Source organism: Ictidomys tridecemlineatus, chromosome 10, assembly GCF_052094955.1.
Source record: "Ictidomys tridecemlineatus isolate mIctTri1 chromosome 10, mIctTri1.hap1, whole genome shotgun sequence".
Lineage (NCBI taxonomy): Eukaryota > Metazoa > Chordata > Mammalia > Rodentia > Sciuridae > Ictidomys > Ictidomys tridecemlineatus.
The window spans coordinates 106,679,041-106,697,602 of NC_135486.1; the positions used below are offsets into that span (position 1 = coordinate 106,679,041).

Here is an 18,562-nt window from a genome sequence, read left to right on the forward strand (position 1 = left end):
GGATGCTGAAATTCTTTTGATTCCTCAGGTCCCGAGTGGAGTTCCGCCGTCCCCCTGGGAACTCCCTGGACCCTTTTCAGGGCCACTCTTCTCCTGTAACAGAAGGACCATGGAACGAGTGGCTTAACAGCTGACACTTATTCTCTCCCAGGCCTGGAGGCTGGGCGTCTGAGATGGAGGCAGTTGGCAGTCTCTCTCCAGGGCTCCAGACGCCATCCCCGCCATCCCGGGTCCTCACGGGCTCCTCCCTCTGTGGTGGGCATCTGTGGCCCATCCCCCACACTTTTTCTTTTTTTATTATTATTACTAGGGATTGAGCCCAGGGATGCTTCACTATTGAGCCACCTCCCCAGCCCTTTCTTAGCATTTTATTAGAAACAGGGTCTCTCTGAGTTACTTAGGGCCTCACTAAGTGAGGCTGAGGCTGGTTTTGAACTTGCAATTTTTCATGCCTCAGCCTTCCAAGCTTCTGGGACTACAGGCAGCACCACCACACCCAGACATCCCCTCTTATTTTTTTGATACCAGGGATTAAACTCAAGGGCACTCAACCACTGAGCCACATCCCCAGCACTATTTTGTATTTTATTTAGAGATAGGATCTCAGTGAGTTGCTTAGTGCCTCACTTTTGCTGAAGCTGGTTTTGAACTCGAGATCCTCCTGCCTCAGCCTCCTGAGCTACTGGGATTACAGGCGTGTGCCACTGCACCTAGCCTATACCCTCTTATAAGGACCCCAATCCTATTGGGTTAGGGCACTCCTTAATGACCTCTTTTTACTTATTTGTTTTTGCAGGGCTAAGGATAGAACCCAGGTCCTCACACATGCCAGGCAAGTGCTCTACCTCTCAGCCACACCCCAGCCTATAAAACCTCATTTTAACTTACCTCCAAACCGTCTCAGGTACTGGGAGTTAAGACTCTTTTTTTTTTTTTTCTTTTATACCAGGGATTGAACCCAGGGACACTTAACCACTGGGCCACATCCCCAGCCCTTTTTATTTTTTACTTTGGGACAGTGTCGTGCTAAGTTGCTTAGGGTCTCATAAATTGCTGAGGCTGGCTTTGAACTCACGATCCTCCTGCCTCAGCCTCCCGAGTCACTGGGATGACAGGTGTGTGGCACTGTCCCTAGCAGAAGTTAGGACTTCAACATAGGAATCGGGGTGGAGGGGGACACAATCCAGCCCATTACGAGGACAGAACTAGTTAATATGTGTAAAGGGATTAGCATCTGGTGCATAGTGAGGGGTGTCAATCCCTCCATCTGGGAGACCCCATCTATTCCCTTCTCCTTTCACTGCCCCCGGGGTGGGTCTCAGAGCCCTCCCCACAGCTCAGGGAGGCCCAGATCCCCACCGCCCTCTGCTCCAACAGGAATACGCTGGCCCCAGCAGCGCCCCTTCCCAGCGCCCCTTCTGGGTCCCCAAAGTCATCATTTGAGGAAAAGCACTAGACGATCACAGGAGTGAGGTGGGCTCTCCTCCTCTCTCAAGTGGGACAGGCCTCATGGGCCTGAGGGTCCTCCCCGGAGGCCCTGTAGAAGGAGTGGGGTGCAGGAGACCTGGAGGGGTGTCCCATGGAGACGTGTCCTGGAAGCCCACAGCTCTCACCCACCAGAGACCTGCGGAGTCCTCCTGGGGCTGTCCCATCCCAGTGAGGGCCTGGCCTTTGGACAGCAATGGGGGGCTGGGGGGCCCAGGTAGCCTGCGGGGGGTGGGGTGTGCCCAGGGAGACTGCGGGGGGCCCAGAGCTGTCCCAGCCTGCTCAGTTTCCTGTTTCCCTGCCCCAGAGCAGGGAGGATTGCCTCTCCTTTCTTTGCTCTTTCCCTGGAGTGCCATCGAATATTTCCCCTTAGTGATCTTTTGTGGTCACGCTTAACCCCAGGTCACCTGGAGTCCTGGCCACAGTTGTTTAGGCTCCCTGGGGACTCTCCAGGCCTCAGTGTTCCCATCTGTGCAATGAGGAGTGGGACTTTTTTGTCACTGCATACTGCAGGCTTGGTAGAGACACCACTCTCAGAGTTGGGGGGGGTCCTTGATGTCCCCTAACTTGGCTGGGAGAAATGCAGAGGTTGGGGCACAGGGGACAGGTTTGTATCCTGAGAGCCAATGTGGTACAGGCTGAGGACTGTGTGTGTGTGTGTGTGTGTGTGTGTGTGTGTGTGTGTGTGTGTGTGTTGGGAATTGAACCCCAGGGATGCTCTCCCACGAGTTCCATCACCAACCCTTTTTATTTCTTATTTTGAGTCAGGGTCTCCCTAAGTTGCTGAGGCTGGCCTCAAACTTGCAATCCTCCTGCCTCAGCCTCCAGAGCTGCTAGAATTACAGGCATGTCTGTGGTTGCTGTGTGTGCAGATCTTGTATCTGTGTGTCTATGCGCACAACATGCCTCTGGACACACTCTGCACCTACTGTGTATGTGCATCAGTTTACACGTATCTGCACTTGCCCGTGCATCCCGAGTCTGTGTGGGTGCAAGTTTACAGGCGTTGATGTGTGATAGAGCACTGTTTGTGTACAGAACCCCTGAGAAGCAAAGGAGACTGCAGCTTCAGCTGAACCCAAAGTCCTGGAAACCTTGCCCTGGGAAACCTCAGAACTTGTCCCCACAGAAGAGACCCCCAGGAGGGAAAAGGCCAGGAGGCAGGGAGCAGGGTGCCCAGGTGAGTCTGGTATTCCCTGTGGCCCTCCAGAGCGCCCTCCTGTCTCCCTCCTCCTCTTGCCTCCACGTGGGTCTGAGGGGTCCCCGTGGACCCCAAGCCACACCTTACCTGGAACCTCACTGCCTTCCCCTTACCCTGGGAAGTCCTGTGCCCCTACAGGTCCCTTTCCCTGGGTGAGGCACCACCCACGGGAGAACTAGGAATGTCCCTCTTCACCTCCCTCAGACCCAGGGCTGCAGCCACCCGCTGTCACACAGAGTTCATTGATTTCTGCAGAATGAATTCTGTAACAGCTGGTGGCACCTGGATATGGGGACCAGACCCAGGGCCATCCTAGAGTTGAGCTCTGCCTCGGGAATGGCAGTCTCCCTGCATTTGGCTCTTGAAGGTTTCATCTGTCCTTCCTTGTCACTGACACTTCTCTGGCTTCCGGCCTGGCTTCAATGAGGGGGAGCTGCAGAGACCCCTGAAGGCCAACAGTCCTTTGTGGCTGCCACCTGCCCCTGTCAATCTCAGGACTCCCGCTCCTAGGGACCGCCAATCACAGAGCGGGCCGCCCTGTTCTGTCATCAGCGGCCAATCAGCGTGCCCTCTGGGCCTCAGACAGGTGGGGGCCAGCACCATCTTCCATCCTGGCCTGGCTGGTGGGCACCTGCTGGCTCGCGGCTCACCACGCAAGGGTGTAACTCTGCTCTTTGTCTGTTTCCCCTTCTGTAAAATGGAACCCTAGGGATACCCTGGCATGAAATGGAAACACACAAGGCCCAGTTTAAGGCCTGCCCCTCCGGAGTCCCTGCAGAGGCTGGCCCCATGGAGCTCAGCCAGGCAAGGGCATGGGCTCAACATCCTGGTCTATAGGCCTCAGTTTCCTGTTTGCCTGGGACAGACCCACCTCCGAGCTTAACCCAGCCCCATGTGCATACTGCATGTCATTTGTGGGGTGTGTAATTTAATGTTGGGGAAGGGACCCCTGGGCAGGGGCATCTATCAACCGAGGGCGAATTACCCTTGACCTGCACTTGAATATTCAGCACGCAGAATGGGAGTGCGAATCCCACCCCAGGCCCAGTACTCAGCCCTGCTCCTACTAGAAGCCCGGGGGTCTGGGCAGAGGGGGCTAAACCAGAGTGCACTTCCTTGGGGAGCCTGGTTCAGAGCTCCCAGCCACCCGCTGCAGCCAGGGCCTGCCTGCCTTCCAGGTCTCCCCCACCCATCCCAGCCCCCACCAAGACACAGGCTGCTCAGGGGTGCAGACTTGCAGTACTTTATTTTGCTTTTTTTTCCAGTTCGAAGCTACTATCATGGACATTTAGAGTTATACAAATGACACTTACAAAAAATAAAAGACCAAGACACCCAGAGTGAGATGCACGGTGGAGGGGAGGCCGGGGCAGGGTGGCCGGGACCTGGAGGGCTCAGGCTCACCCCAGAGCTCCCGGCTGCAGGGAACACCTGGCTTCTTCCTGCCTAGGAGACCCGAGGTGTCAGACATGGAGCACCAAACATGGCAGGGCTCGGCTGAGGCATAGGGGCCCAGGGCTGGGGGTGGGCAGAGGGAGGGAGGAGGGCACCAGCTGGGGAGGGGGTGGGCAAGTGCCAAGACCCCGCCAAGACCACTCACAACTGCAATCAGGCTTGCCCGGGGCGCCTCCAGCAGTGACATTAAAAAAAAAAAAAAAATACTGATTTGGTCATTTTCTGCTTCCAGTCAGGCCAGAGTGGAAGGGAAGAGACAGGAGCAGGGCATCCCCAGCCCAGCCCAGCCCAGCCCAGAATGCCCCGGGGGCAGGACCTGCAGCCTGCTTAAAGTCAGGGAGCAGAGACCCTGCCATCCAGCCAGGACCCCAAACAACACACACGGGCAAGTCTGCCCTGGCTAGGTCAGCCCCACGGGAAGGCCACCCTCCTCTACAGGTGTGCAGGACTAGGCTCCATGGAGGAGTCCCCACTGGCTGGCTGGGGACAAGCACCCAGCTCCTGGGGGCAGGGAAAGGCTGCAGGAGGGAGCAGGAGATTCCAGTTAAGCGTTCCCGCCATGCCCAGGGGCCTGCCAGGCCACACTGCCCCGCAGCCACTTCCCGGGAAATAAGGCTCAGAGTCGTCTGAGGTCAGAAGAAAGAGGTGGCAGCCTTGTCCCTTGGCACAAGAGGGCAGAGGGACGCGAAGTCCCTCCAAGGGATGGGCTGCAGTTGCTGACCCCTGGGGACAGGGGAGGGAGTCAGTAGGGGCAACAGGTGGGGGCACCGTTTTTCTCTGGGGTTTCCAGTTTCAAAGGCAAGGGGCTCACCAGCTGCCACAGGGCCACCTGAAGAAGAGGGTTAGCAGGAGGGACTGAAGGAGCCCCCAGGCAGGCCAGGGTGGGCCTAGTACTCCCACAGCGAGGCGGGATCGATGGTCTCTGCACAGGCCTTCAGGACCCCCGCGTGGTCCCCCTTCAGATAGCGCCCGCCCACCTTGATGGCCACCTTGTTGTAGTCGCAGAACTCGAAGAAGAAGTCCACAGGGACGTCACTGCTGCTGGTGACAGAGGAGTCACTGCCTACCATCCAGTACTTGCCCGTGGAGTCTGGGGAGGGAGGACCCGTCAAGCTGTGTCCCGGGGACCCCCACCCCCATCTGCCCTCCGGCTCCCATCCCGCATGGCCTTCCTTCTCCTTTTCAAGGATCAATGTCCCCCACCAGCTTCTAGAACTGACTGGAGTCCCCGTGCCCCCCAAACCCTCCTGCCCACACTGGACACATGGAGCTCTGAGTCCAGCTCAGCTACTCTGGAGTCTGGGGTTCAGTCCGGCAGCTGAGGTGTGTCCAGCCAGCCTCCCCCAACTCACCTCCCTCCTCACCTCCCACCCTCCGCGTCCCCCTGTCCAGGGCAATCAGGTAAGTCCCCCATACAGACAAGAGGGAAAGCGTGGTTCCCAGTGCAGGGCACGGGTGGCCACGGGACACCCCTCCCCTGGGGCCAGGCAGGGCCACAGTGCTCCCTGGCTGGCACCTTCCAGAAGAACCTGCCTTTGATGTTGTAGGCGCCGTCGTTGAACTCCAGCTGGAAGACGTCGTAGTTGGAGCGGTTGGCATCCAGGGTGCCAGTGACCTTACGGCAGCCGATGAAGCCATGTTCCCCACGAAACACGATTATAGGGCGGTTGATCAGCTTCATGAGGAATAGCTCTGAGTCCCCTGTGCCAGGAGGAGAGGGACGGTGAGCCTCATGAAAGGGGGCAGGGTGGGAGCTGGGACAGCCAGGGTATGGCTCAGAGAGGGAAAGCCAGAGAAGCTGGGGAGTCACACAGTAGCCAGCTCTTGGGTAAGCAGGGGCAGGGCCAGTTTGAGGGGTGCCCAGCACAATGTGGGCTTCAGGTGGGGCTGGTAAGTGACCATGGTGTGCCTGACCCTCCTGGCTATAAGGGCGGCGCCAGGGAACCAGAGACATGGCGTGTGCCCAAAGGCAGCTACCTGCTGTCTCCACCGAGGCGGCCAGCTGCCCGTTCTTCTTGGCAGTCACAAACTTGCCATTGGACGCTCTCAGGGTGATGCGCCGATCTCGCCACTCAATGTCAAAGAAGCAGCTGGCATTCCTGGGGGTGGTGGGATAGGGTCAGGGCGCCATCTGGGTGGCACAGGAGAAAGGGATGAGAGCACGGGCAGGGGAAGGGGGCCACTCACTTGGTGGACGCGGTGGACTGCACACCCCCGGTGGATGTCAGCGTCCAGTACTTGCCCGTGTGCGTGCGGAAGGCACACTTTCGGGTGTCCCGGTCGATCTCCAGCTGGAAGGTCTCCTGGTCAGTCTCCTCGTCCTGATTGGCCGACAGATCCATACCTGCGGAGAGGGAGCCCTTGGCTGGTACAGAGCACCTTGTGTCCCCCAGTTCTGGACCCACTGCCCCGCCATCACACATCCACACACACAGGGCCACCACAGGGAAGGGAGGGCAGGGAGACCCTCAGCCTGCACATGAGTGGCAGCCGACAGGACCCAGTCACAAAGACTGGGCTGACAGTCAAGGGCCCAGCTCGCTACACCATTTCCACCTTCTACCTCTGACCATAGAATACCCTAGGGGCACTGGGGGTGGTGGTCAATCAATGCCTGTAATCCCAGCAGTTTGGGAGGCTGAGGCAGGAGGATCACGCGTTCAAACCCAGCCTCAGCGTTTGTGTGAGGCCCTTATCAACTCGGCAAGACCCTGGCTCTAATAAAAAGTAGAAAACCAGGCTGAAGATGTGGTTCAGTGGTTATGCACCCTGGGGTTCAATCCTCAGCACCAAAAAATGGAAAAAAAGATTATAAGGGCTGGTGGCGCAGGGCACATGCTCAGCCTGCAAGAGTTCCTGGGTTCCTTCCCAGGCACCAAAACCAAAGCAAACAAACAAACAGAAGTGACACCTCTGAACAAATCACCTACCAAGAGGTTCTCTGGAGCCAGGTGAGGAACCTTTCTGTGGCCTGGGACTGGGCAGGAGAGACTGAGTGTATGTTGTGGTTATGTAAGAAATGGCCTTGATTTTTTTAGGTACAGATGGAAGTATTTCAGGATAAAACGCCCTGGTGTCAGGGATTTGCTTTAAATACAACCAAAAACATCACATAAAGGCACAGATGGAGATATTTTAGCAGCACATCGCAGGTTGGGGGAGGCGGGGCGCAGGCGGTATATGGGGGTTCGTTACAGTCTTCCTGCTTCCAGAATGGGTGAGATTTAAAAGAGTAAAACACGAGAGTGCAGGATCCTTCCAGAACATTTAGAAAACTCGTCACGCCCCCTCGCCGCTGAACACTGGGCGCGGGACACCCCCACTGTCTGTTACGCACGTGTGTGCTTCACCCACATGTGTGCTTCACCCACGTGTGTGCTGCGTCTGGGCCTGGGAGCCGTGTGACATCTGTATGCATCAGGAAAGAGCCCGGGTGACCATGATGATCCTTGGGAAGGCTCCTCCCTCCCCGCCCCCCACTGCAGTGCAGCCCCTGTCATTTTGTCCCTTGATTCCTTTAGTGAAAAACCTACAAGAGGGACCTCTGGGGGCCTCGAAGAAGCAGGGCCCCAAGGGCATGGCAGGTGTCATCCCACAGAGGAGAGGACAGCTGGCAGATCTTGGAGCCTGAAGCGGAAGGACTCACTTTTTTCTTTTCTTTTTTGGTCCCAGGGATTGAACCCAGGGGTGCTTAACCACTGAGCCACATCCCCAGCCCTTTTTTATTTTTTATTCAGAGACAGGGTCTCACGGAGTAGCTTAGCGCCTCAGCTAAGTTGGAACCCCCCCACTTCCCGGGATGATCCTCCTGCCTCAGCCTCCGGAGGCACTGGGATTATAGGCTTGCAACACCCACCTGGCAAGGACCCACCTTTAGTTCACATCCTCCAAGTCTGGGGGTGCTGCTGCCATCTGAACCCAATCACATGTCCCTAAGTGCCAGGCAGAGGAGACCCTCAGCCCTCCTTCACAAAGAGGGAGACTGAGCCTGAGGGTGCATGTCCTTGGACCAAGGTCACAGGGTGAAAAAGTAAGAGGTCTGTAGCTCTAGGAGGGGAGGGAGCAGACTCCTGGCCACGCCCTCCTTCCCCCCACTGTGCCTTGGGTCTACTAAGGGATGGGTGCAGCCTCCTCCTGACAGTCCGAGCCTCTGCCCCTGCCCCTCTTAGAACCTCTGGGCCTCTCACCTGTCCCCTGGGCCCCTGTTGGTGAACAGACCTACTACCAGACCCCAGGGAAGCGGAGGTCTCTCCTTGCTCAGACCCCACCCAGTGAGAGGAGCCAAAGCCACAGGGTTGCCCTATGGCCACAGCTACACAGGGCACCTCCCACGGTCCCCCTCGCCTGCCCAGAAAGGGGGTGCGCATCTGCAGGCAGGCCAAGGGTCCATCAGCCAGGCGAGCTGGGCACCGGGATCCTGCTCTAGGAGGCTGCATGGTAGGCCCCAGCCTGCCCCAGCCACAGAGCACCACCGCCCAACACAGTGACCAGAGGGAAGGAAGGGAACAGGCAGGAGGGAAAGCCCCTGGGGACCACCCCAGCAGCACAGAGGGGGCCCAGGCTCCCCAGGAAGGACAGTAGGCGCAGGAAGGAGGCCAAGGGGACAGAACCTGGAGCTGAGGGCCTCGCAGATGATCAGGGCACCACCAGCTACACCTGTGCAAGAGTGGACCCCAGTCAAGCCCAGTCCCCCCAGCAACCCCATGAAGTGACACCATCCTCCTCCTCCTCCCAGACAGAGGAAGACAGGGAGCTCCTGAGGAGGCCACTACTCGCCCAGGGCCAGGGACGGCCACCAACTGCTTGGGTCCTCACACCCCACCCACGGGATTGCCTCCAGGCCTCAGAAAGTTTGATGAAAGGCCTCAACCAGACAGGGAGGCACCCGAGGTGGCACCAGGCACCCTGGGCGACACCTTCACTGATCCCTGCCTCAGGGTTCATCCCTGCCAGGATGTAGGGAGCCTTCCGGGGCCTGGTGCCAAGTACCCCCAGGTCCTCCCACCAGGAAGGGCTGGGGGAGGGGAGTGGTCCCCACCCACCCAGCTGGGCTCCCAAAGGCCCCACCCAGCCCCCAAAAGCCCCACTTGGCCTGGTTGCCTCTAATTGGGCGCTGTTACCATGGGAACGGGTTTTCTGTGGAATTTATCTCTTCACAGAAAACCTGAGTCACAGGCTCAAGGAGCCCCGCGGAGGCTCCTCGAAGGCGCCCGGGACACAGCTCTTGCCCTCTCCAGGAAGCCCTGGGCCCTGCCCGCCCTCCATCCTGACCCCTGCACCCAGCTTCTCTGCCACTCTCTGGGGGAGCGGCTCAAAAAGGGCACTCGCTCCCTGAGGTCACCTTCCTGAACCCCCTCCAGCCCTTAGGAGCTCCCAAATCCCCCTGGCTTGCCCAAAACAGGCACTTCCCCCCTGAACCCATCCCGATTAGGGAGGGGGCTTGGAAAACCCGTGGCCTCACCTCGCCTCCCTCTCTCTAGGCAGCTGGGAACCCCTGAACCCCTTCTCCGTCTCACAGGCCAGCCCCTGCCTCAGGGAGAGAACTCATGCATTCTCGCAAAGCCCAGCCTGACAGTCCCTTGGAATAGCTGGGACAGGGCACCACAGAGCCAAGCTGGGGGCAGAGCTCAGATACAAGGGCAAGTGACAAGAAGAGAGGCAGAGACCAGAGGAGTGTGCTGAGCCACGCAGGGCAGCGTCCTGAGCAGGAGGGAGATGCCACCTGGGTAAAGGCTTGTCCACAGGCTAACCGGCCCTGTGTAACGTCTCCTCCCAGGAGCACGGCCTACCTGGGGAGTCTGTGCACGTCCCAGTTGGGGAAACTGAGGCTGGAAGGCAGGAGGCAACCTCTGCCAGGAGCACCCGGCCCCCGCAGACCCAGCCGCACACATCCTGCAGGGATGATTCATATCCCCAGCCAGGCCCCAGGATCCTCCTCCTTCCTGACTGGCGGTTCCCAACATGTGCGGAACCCAGGCCCAGGCCCGCCTTCCTGCCACGAAGGCCTATCCAAGACACACCCCCACCCCATGGAGGTTCAGGATCCTGTGTCCCCTCCACCCCTGGAAGCCCTGAGGCGGCAGCGTTTGCTGATACAGTAGAGGCTCAGCCTCAGACCCCCAAGCCTCCCCATCCCCCATTTCACATCCCTTTAAACACCAAGATGAGCCAGATCGGCCTTACTTCAATTTCAGGCTCCTCCTGAAATCATAACTGAATCAGCTTGAATCATAACTGTGGTGCCCCAAGTGAGCTGTACTACAGAGGTGTCTGCCCAGGCTTGCCAAAAAATACCCTCAGGCTCTCTGTTCCTCCTTGGGCCCCCAAGGACTAAGGTCACCTGCTCTAGTACCATCCTCCCCAGGGAAGGAGGCTCTGGACACAGCCCAATAGTCACAGAGAACATCTGTGTTAATGAGTACCATCCAAGTCCTGTGGCCCTGCAAGTCCCCCCAGCCCCACCTCCCAACCTCCCAAACTTCATCCTAGCCACAAATTTCATCTGTGCCTTCCTGCCACAGGGCCTTTGCACAAGCTGTAGCCACCACTGTTCCCCACACTTAGTATAGCCATGTCACTCAAGGTCAGCTCAAGTGTCCTCTCAGGAAAGAGCAACCTGCCCATATAATCAGAGAACCTGATCCTGGTATCCCCAGTCTTTTCCTTGATATCTCAGTCATGTCCCCAAGAGAAGGTAAGCTACATTTCTTCTCCACTCACATCTCGGCACATCCTCAATGTTTACTAAACAGGTAGAAATCCTGATTCACCTAGAACTGTGAGATGGGAAACAGAATGCTGGCAAGCACAGGGGTGCCCAGATAAGGGCACATTCTAGAGTCAAACATACCCAGGTTTACAAACTATTTACTTGCTGCCTGACCCAGGGCAAGTGGCTTCACCTCTCTGGGCCTTACCTCAGCTAACTCAGGCCCCTCCCAGGCCTCCACCTTTACCTCACTGCCAAAGGGGCCCAAAGCCAGTCAAGAGAATGGACATCCGAGGACCCCCTCCACTGGGAGGGAATTGACTGGGTTCCCATCCAATTATCTCCGAGGCTGGGGTCCAACTGCCCATCCAGGAGCAAGACCCTCACAGGCCTCTCCAGGGGGCCTCTGGCTGCAAACAGCTTGTTGGCAAAGGAGAGGGAACGCCAGAAGGCAGAGACAGGGCCAGGGGGGAGGATCTGGGAAAGGAGGCAAAGAGGGGGACTCACTTCTGGCGCCCAGACCCGTCGGAAATGGCCTGCCTGCGGGAGGCCCTGGAAGGGACGGATCGAGTTGCCGCCAGTTGTTCCCTGTAGGGTTTTTGGGCACGAATCCACTCCAGGGTAGGGGCTTCCCCGGGGAGTCGGGCTGGGGCTGGGGTCTCCCTCCGAGCGCCCAGGCAGCTCAGACGCCCGCTGAGCGGAGCACAGGGCGGGGTGCCTGGCGCGCTGCCATCCGAGCCACGCTGCTGGCCGGCTGCTGCTCGAGGAGTGAGGCCGCCTCCCGGGGCGCCTCTGGACGGGACATTGCGCCTGGACAGCGTCTATGGCCGCATGGGAGCTTCCTCTGCAAGAGGACCCTCCAGAGCCGATCCCCTCCCCCGCCCCGCCGCATCTGGTTTTCCCATCTGCAGAGACCAAGCAGGACAAAGGGGGAGAGGGAGGGCCCAGCGAGGCGACCCGCCCCCTGCTCACAAAGGCCGCGGCCTCCAGCGCGGGGCAGGCGAGGGAGGAGGGGCTGGGGGAAGGGCAGACACTCGGGAAGCCCCCCCCCCCCCCCCCGCCCCGCAGGCCCCGACCCCGCCCGGCAATGGGAGGAGGTGCATAAGGCCAGGCTCGAGGGGAGGTGGAAGCACACCCCGTCGGGATCAAAAGCCCGGCTAACCTCCCCCACCTTGCCAGCGACAGGAGGAAGGGGGTTGGGGGCCTGTGCCAGGGGTGACCGTCGCCTCCGCCCTCTCTAAAGGCCTGAGGAAAGGCGGACCCACAAGAGCAAAGGGGCGGGGGAGCCCACTCCCCAAGAACTGGGAGGATTCGAGGCATCAGCGCGCGTGGGGAGAACCCAGGTTGGGTGGGGGTGGCACTCAGGGCGGCTCCAAAGCTGGGCCTAGGGAGCCCCATGACTCCAGCCTCGGATTGGAGGCACGTAGCGGCGCCTGAGGATGGGCGAGGCCCCACCCCTTTGCCCCCTCCTCTGGCGGAAACACAAGTCCCGTGGAGGGGCGAGGTGGCCTGTACGCCTAGCGCAGGGCACTCAAGGAACTGGCGATAGCAGCGGCGCCGCGGGCTGGAAAGGGCGGGAGACTATAAGGATGCGGGTGGGGTGTGCTTTGTGCACCGACCGGGAGACGCGGGGCGGCGTCCCCACTCACCCTGGCGCGTGGACACGTTCCTCTCGTTGGCCGCCTGCAGCACGACCTGGGCGCAGCTTTGCTCCAGGGCGAAGAGCTCGTCCTTGCCCACCTTGGTGGCCTTGCCCGCCTTCAGCGTGCCACTGGGCCCAGACGGCGCCAGGTAGCGGCCTTCGCAGTCGCGGAAGGCCACCTTGCCGGAGCGGAACTCCAGCGTGTAGCCAGTGGCGGGCTCGGGACGCGCTACCAGGCGCCCGTCGTGGCGCAGGAAGCGGTGGTCAGCGGTCTGCACGCTGTAGCGCTGGTCCTGGAAGGCGAGCGTGATCAGCGAGTCGACGCCCCAGGGCACGTCGCGGTCCACAGCAATCTCGTCGGCCGGCCGTGCGCTCAGGTGCGCGTAGCGCTTTCGGGTCAGGCTATAAATGTTGACCTGCGGGTGCATGGCGATGTGCACACTCCATTTCTCGGCCGGTGACACGGTCTGGGCGAAGCACGACAGGCGGTCCTCGGTGCCGCCAAAGTAGCGCCGGTGCGCCTCGGACTGCAGCGACCAGCGGCCGTCGTCGTGCGCCACGATGAGAAAGCGGCAGTCGGCGCCGGGCACCTCGCACTCGCAGGTCACGTTGCCGTCCTTGTCCGCTGCCAGGTAGCGGCCTAGGTGGCTGCGCAGACACACGGCTGCGCTGCCCGCCTCGTCGGGCGGCTGCTCCAGGGTCCAGATCTGCTTCTTCTTCAGGCTGCTGGCCGACGCGTTCACCTTGAACCCGAACGCCTCAGCCGTCAGGTACTTGTTGCCGCAGTTGATGAGGCCGAACTGGATCTGCACGGCCTCGGCTGTGCCGTTGGCGGTCATGGTGGCGGCGGACGGAGGCCCCGGCGCGGCCCGGGAGGTGAGTGGCGGTCCCCGCAGCGGCTCCCCTGCTCCTTTGTTTAGCGGCCGCGGCCCGCGCGCACCCTCCGCAGCGCTCCACAATGCCAGCCCGCCGCTCCCGCCCGCTTTATAGGCGGGGTGACGTCAGCGCCGCGAGGCCCCGCCCCGCCCCCGAGCTTGGCAGGGGAGGGCCCGGAGCAGACTCTGCGGAGGGCTGCCCGGGGGGCGCCGGGCGCGGCTTGTCACTCAGCGTCCGTTCCTTCTCCACCACCGGCTTCTGCAGCCCTCGCTCCTCCCGCGGCCGCCGGCTTCCCCCATGTCATCGCTCCATCCCTGGTTCCCAGTGCCCACTATGGAACCCATGGGATGTCCCCCACCGCCCCAAACCTGGGGGGGAGGGGTGGAGATGGATAGGCCAGGTGGGAGGTGACTTTAGAGGCCGCAAGAACTACAGCGCAGATCCATGATAGATGGAGTCGGATCCGGAGCGCCCCAGAAAGTGGCCTTAGATCAGGGTCTTGAAGGAGCCAGAGATAGGTAGAAGAAGGTTGGCAGATGAGAAGACCTGGTGAGGAACGGTCGGGCTGGAGCTGGAGAGGGGACTGCGGACCCCAACCGCCCAATCCAGGATGCACTTAGTCCTTGCAGAAAGACCCTCTGGAGCAGAAGTTGTGGTTCCCTGAGGCTTCTGTCCCAGTGCCATGCAGCCTGGCTGGCCCAAATAGGTCTCAGTGATAGCGGGGGTGTCAGTGCCAGTGTCCCCGTTCTGGTGATGCACAGTCACATGCTTCTGATCTACCAGGCGGTGGGGTGGGCAGGGCAAGAATTACTGTTCCCATTTTTTAGGTACATCAGAGAGGTCAGACAACCCTAGGACAGCCCAGCCCAGCAGCTCAGAGCGAGGTCTCAGTGCCTTCCACTCCCCCACCCAAGCCCCAATTTTGTGTTGACTTTGTGTGGAGAGTGTGACTCTGGTTGTAGCTCTCCCATCCTTCAGGACCCCAGTGCTTCATCTTCCTCCCTCAGAAGGGACATTCCCTACAAACATCACCTCCCACCACCCATCTAGGAACACATCCCCTTTCTGAGCCTCTCAGAAGGCCAAGACTTTTCCTGGACATTCCCCAAATGCCAGGCAGGCCCCTGGAATGCCAGCATGGCCACAGGCTGCCCACAGATCCCAGGCTGGGCCCTTCAGTGCCCCTGTGGCTTTGACACTGAGTTAGCCAGTCCTCAGCTTGCTTGGAGCACCCTGCCTGCTCAGAGCACCCCAGCCTGCCCCTGCCCCAGGTAATCCCCTCCAGGGATTTTCTGGGTGGGGAGGGAAGGTGGTGTCACTTCTCACTGTTCTGACTCAATTGTGCTTCCTGGAAGGGCCTTGAGCCCCAGTCTAGAGTAGACTGTACCATCCCCTCCTATAGAGCCCACCTTGCTGGAAATGAAAAGTTTCTTCTATGGACCCTTCTAGTGGGCCTTGCAGACCTGGGCTTGAAATCCTGTACTTCATGGGCTTTGTGACTTGGGCAAGTTATTTAGTCTCTCTGAGCCTGTTTCCTCATGTGAGGGTGGAGTTGGGGAGAGGATACTAGGTATTGAACCCAAGGGCACTCTACCACTGAGCTACATCCCCAGACCTTTTTATTTTTTACTCCCTAAATTACTGAGGTTGTCCTCCAACTTGCAATCCTCCTGCCTCAGCCTTCCAAGTCTCCCAGATTACAGATGTGCACCACCTGTTTCTTTTGCAAAAGAGATACCAATCACTGGTAGTGGTGGCACATGACTACAATCCCAGTACCTTAGGAGGCTGAGTCAGGAGAACAGTAAATTCGAGGCCAGTCTCCACAACTTAGTGAGGTCCTAAGCAACTTATGGAGACCAGTCTCAAAATAAAAGATTTTAAAAGGGCTGGAGAGCCAGGCATAGTGGTATATATCTTGTAATCCCAGCCGCTCTGGAGGCTGAGGTAGGATGATCACAAGTTCAAAGCCAGGCTCAACAATTTAGCGAGGCCATAAGCATAACTTAGTGAGATCCTATCTCAAAATATTTTTTAAAGGGTTGGGGATGTGGCTTAGTAGTTAAGCAGCCCTGGTTTCAATGTCCTGTACCCAAAAAAAAAAAGTGGGGGCATGACAATCCCCTTTCCCGGGTTGATCCAAGAGTCCCCAAGGGCGTAGAACTCATTTAGACACTGACCCAGCTACCCTCAGACTCATTCCAGCACCCAGAAGTCCTTTACCTAGTGAGGGAGACCCCAAACCTCTGGTCAACTGCCAAGATCAGAGGAAGGAAGGTGGAGAAACTAGGTGCTCATGACAGGCTGGCAGGAGGGCAGGGTATGCTGAAACCTGCCCACTGCGATCAGGGCAGGAGGGGCTGCATCTCTGGTCTGTCAGGCCAGGTGCAGGATCAGGGCTAGGCTTTCCCAGGCAAAGCCTACCCAGGGCAGAAAGCCTAGGGAGGCCGAATGGGCAGCAGAGGCAGCTTGGACCCTTGCATTGGGGCTTCCTGGTTCAAATTCACAGCTCAGAGAATTTTCGAGCTTTTCTTGAAAAGGGGCATATTAATGGCACTTATTTTGGAGGAGCCATTGAGAAGATCTGACACACATAAACTTGGACTGAGGGGATTTGTGGTCCGTGGGATTCAGTGTTCAAACGGGGAACCTCTTGGGCAAACCTGGACAAGTTGTAACTACTCATCAAGCAATTAAGCCAGTCAGTGCCTGACAAGTGTCAGAGCCCAATAAATGCCAGCTGTTTGATTATTCACTTAACAACATGAGCCAAGGGTCCTGGGGGCACAGTTAGGATCAGCCCAGGTGGAGGAAGCACAGAGGTTCATGCATCACAGCTATTCATTCTATCTTTTTATTTCTTTTCTTTTTAAGTGCTGGAGATTAAACCCAAGGGTGCTTAACCACTGAGCCACATCCCTGGCCCTTTTTTTATTTTTATTTTTTAATTTTGAGACAGGGTCTCCCTAAGTTGCTGAGGCTGGCCTCCAACTTCCTGTCTTCCTGAATCTCTGGGATTACAGGCATGCTCGGCTTGCTATTTGTTGAATACATGAAAATCGAATGGAGCGGTGAAGACACAGAAAGAACCCTGGATTTCCCCCACAGGACAAGTCCAGGTCAAGTGAACAAAACAGAGCTCTAGATGGGGGAAAATCCATGCTGGGGCAGGATGAGGTCATCTGTGGTCAGTGCATGAAGAATTGAGGTCAATTTCAACAGATGCGAAACCAAAGCCCTTATTATTCTTATTTCATTGGTTTCCTTCCAAACAGACAATACATTCACATAGTTCAAACATCAGAAGCCATAAAAAGACCTTCATCCACCCAGTTCCCACCGGACCCTCTCAATAGTTAAGGTTAGAGTTGTTTCTTTTTATAAAATAAAGACAAGCAAACCTGAGTGTATATATTCTGCTCTTTTTTATTATTGATTGATTAATTGATTGATACCAGGGATTGAACCCAGAGGCTCTTAACCACTGAACCACATCCCCAGCTCTTTTTTTTTTTTTAATGGTCAGAACTCTCTTTTTTTAATATTTATTTTTTAGTTATAAGTGGACACATATCTTTATTTCATTTCTTTTAACGAGGTGCTGAGGATCAAACGCAGTGCCTCACACTTGCTAGGCAAGTGCTCTACCTCTGAACCACAACCCCAACCCCCTGTTTTTATTTTTTATTTATTTTGAGATAGGATCTTGCTAAATTGCTTAAGGCCTCACTAAGTTGCTGAGGCTGGCTTTGTACTTGCAATCCTCCTGCTTCAGCCTCCGGAGCTGCTGGGATTACAGGTGTAAACCATCCTGCCTGGCTACTCTTTCTTTTTTTCTACTTGGTATTTCTTAGCACTATTTCTGCTTTAGTACTTCCACAGCTTCTTCCTGCCTTATCACTGCAACTGATAATCCTTTGCAAGAATGACCCATTGTTGGGCTGGGGATGTGGCTCAAGCGGCGCTCGCCTGGCTTGCATGCGGCCCAGGTTCGATCCTCAGCACCACATACAAACAAAGATGTTGTGTCCACCAAAAAAACTAAAAAAAATAAATATTAAAAATCCTTTAAAAAAAAAAAAAGGATGGGGCTGGGGATGTGGCTCAAGCGGTAGAGCGCTCGCCTGGCATGCGTGCGGCCCGGGTTCGATCCTCAGCACCACATACCAACAAAGATGTTGTGTCCGCCGAGAACTAGAAAATAAATATTGAAAATTCTCTCTCTCTCTCCTCTCTCTTTAAAAAAAAAAAAAAAAAAAAAAAAAGGATGTCCCATTGTTACTTAATGAGTTTATAGATTGTTGCTATTGATGCTCTGCTTGGGACAGACCCCCCTTCCTTTACCCCCACCCCACCCCCCCATCAATAGTGAAGCCTTCAAGGATACAAGGATATGTGTTTGTTTGTTTCATTGCCTGGACCTGAGCCACAGACCATGTCCAGCCTTGGCTTGAATGCCTCTGGTGACAGGAAGCTACCTCTGTTCTCTAATGTGTGCCAACACAGGTGATATATATTTAGGTGAAGCCTTGGAGGCGAGAGGGCCCTGGCCCACAGCTGTGACAGGAAAGCAGTGTCCTTGTGGACAAGGCAGTCTGCAGATGGCTGTGTCTCATGGCCATAGAGCTTCCGGTGGGGGCAGGCTATTCTTCTTGTTATTAGTTATTGTTGGAAAGCCAACATAGGAACAAATCTCAGGCAAGTTTAGCAAAGGAGCATTACAGACATCCTTCCTGCTCTGCACCCACGCCTTCCCCGAGTCCCGGTTACGCTGGGCACCTCTGTGTCCTGTGCAGGATAAGCTGCTCCTGAGTTGGTCACTAGGGCTCTTCTGCAAGCCCAGCTTCGAGCCCTCTGGGGAAAGATGGGGACATGGATGCTGTGTCCCTGGGCCCCACAGGAACCCAGGTGCCGCCACCTGAGCCACTTTGGAATGAGGGCAGGGCACAGGAAAACAGGTGCTCAGCTGGAGCTTGGCCTGGGCCACTTCCACTTGGCCACCGATCCCTTTAGCTCGCCCTGGAAGGGAAACAAGGCCACCAGGAAGGGTGGCTTCAACACAGCCTGCCCGAGGGAGGGCTCAGACCCTTTCTTCCTCACCGGGGAGCCTGAGAGTGTCTCAGGGTAGCTGCTGCTGGAGCAGGGGTGGACACCCAAGGACTCAGGGGTGGACACCCAAGGACTCCTGACTGCA

General features: G+C 57.3%; 1 protein-coding gene across 1 annotated transcript; it reads right to left on the minus strand.

Annotated features, from left to right (window-relative positions):
* Positions 1-3,913: 3,913 nt before the first annotated feature.
* Fscn1 (fascin actin-bundling protein 1) lies at positions 3,914-13,463 on the minus strand. Its single transcript, XM_005340037.5, has 5 exons — positions 12,500-13,463; positions 6,329-6,485; positions 6,119-6,240; positions 5,675-5,842; positions 3,914-5,231 (listed from the first exon to the last, which is right to left on the minus strand). Exons 1-5 carry the CDS (start codon positions 13,329-13,331, stop codon positions 5,029-5,031), a joined length of 1,482 nt encoding a protein of 493 aa, XP_005340094.1. The 5' UTR covers positions 13,332-13,463; the 3' UTR covers positions 3,914-5,028.
* Between the last annotated feature and the right edge of the window lie 5,099 nt (positions 13,464-18,562).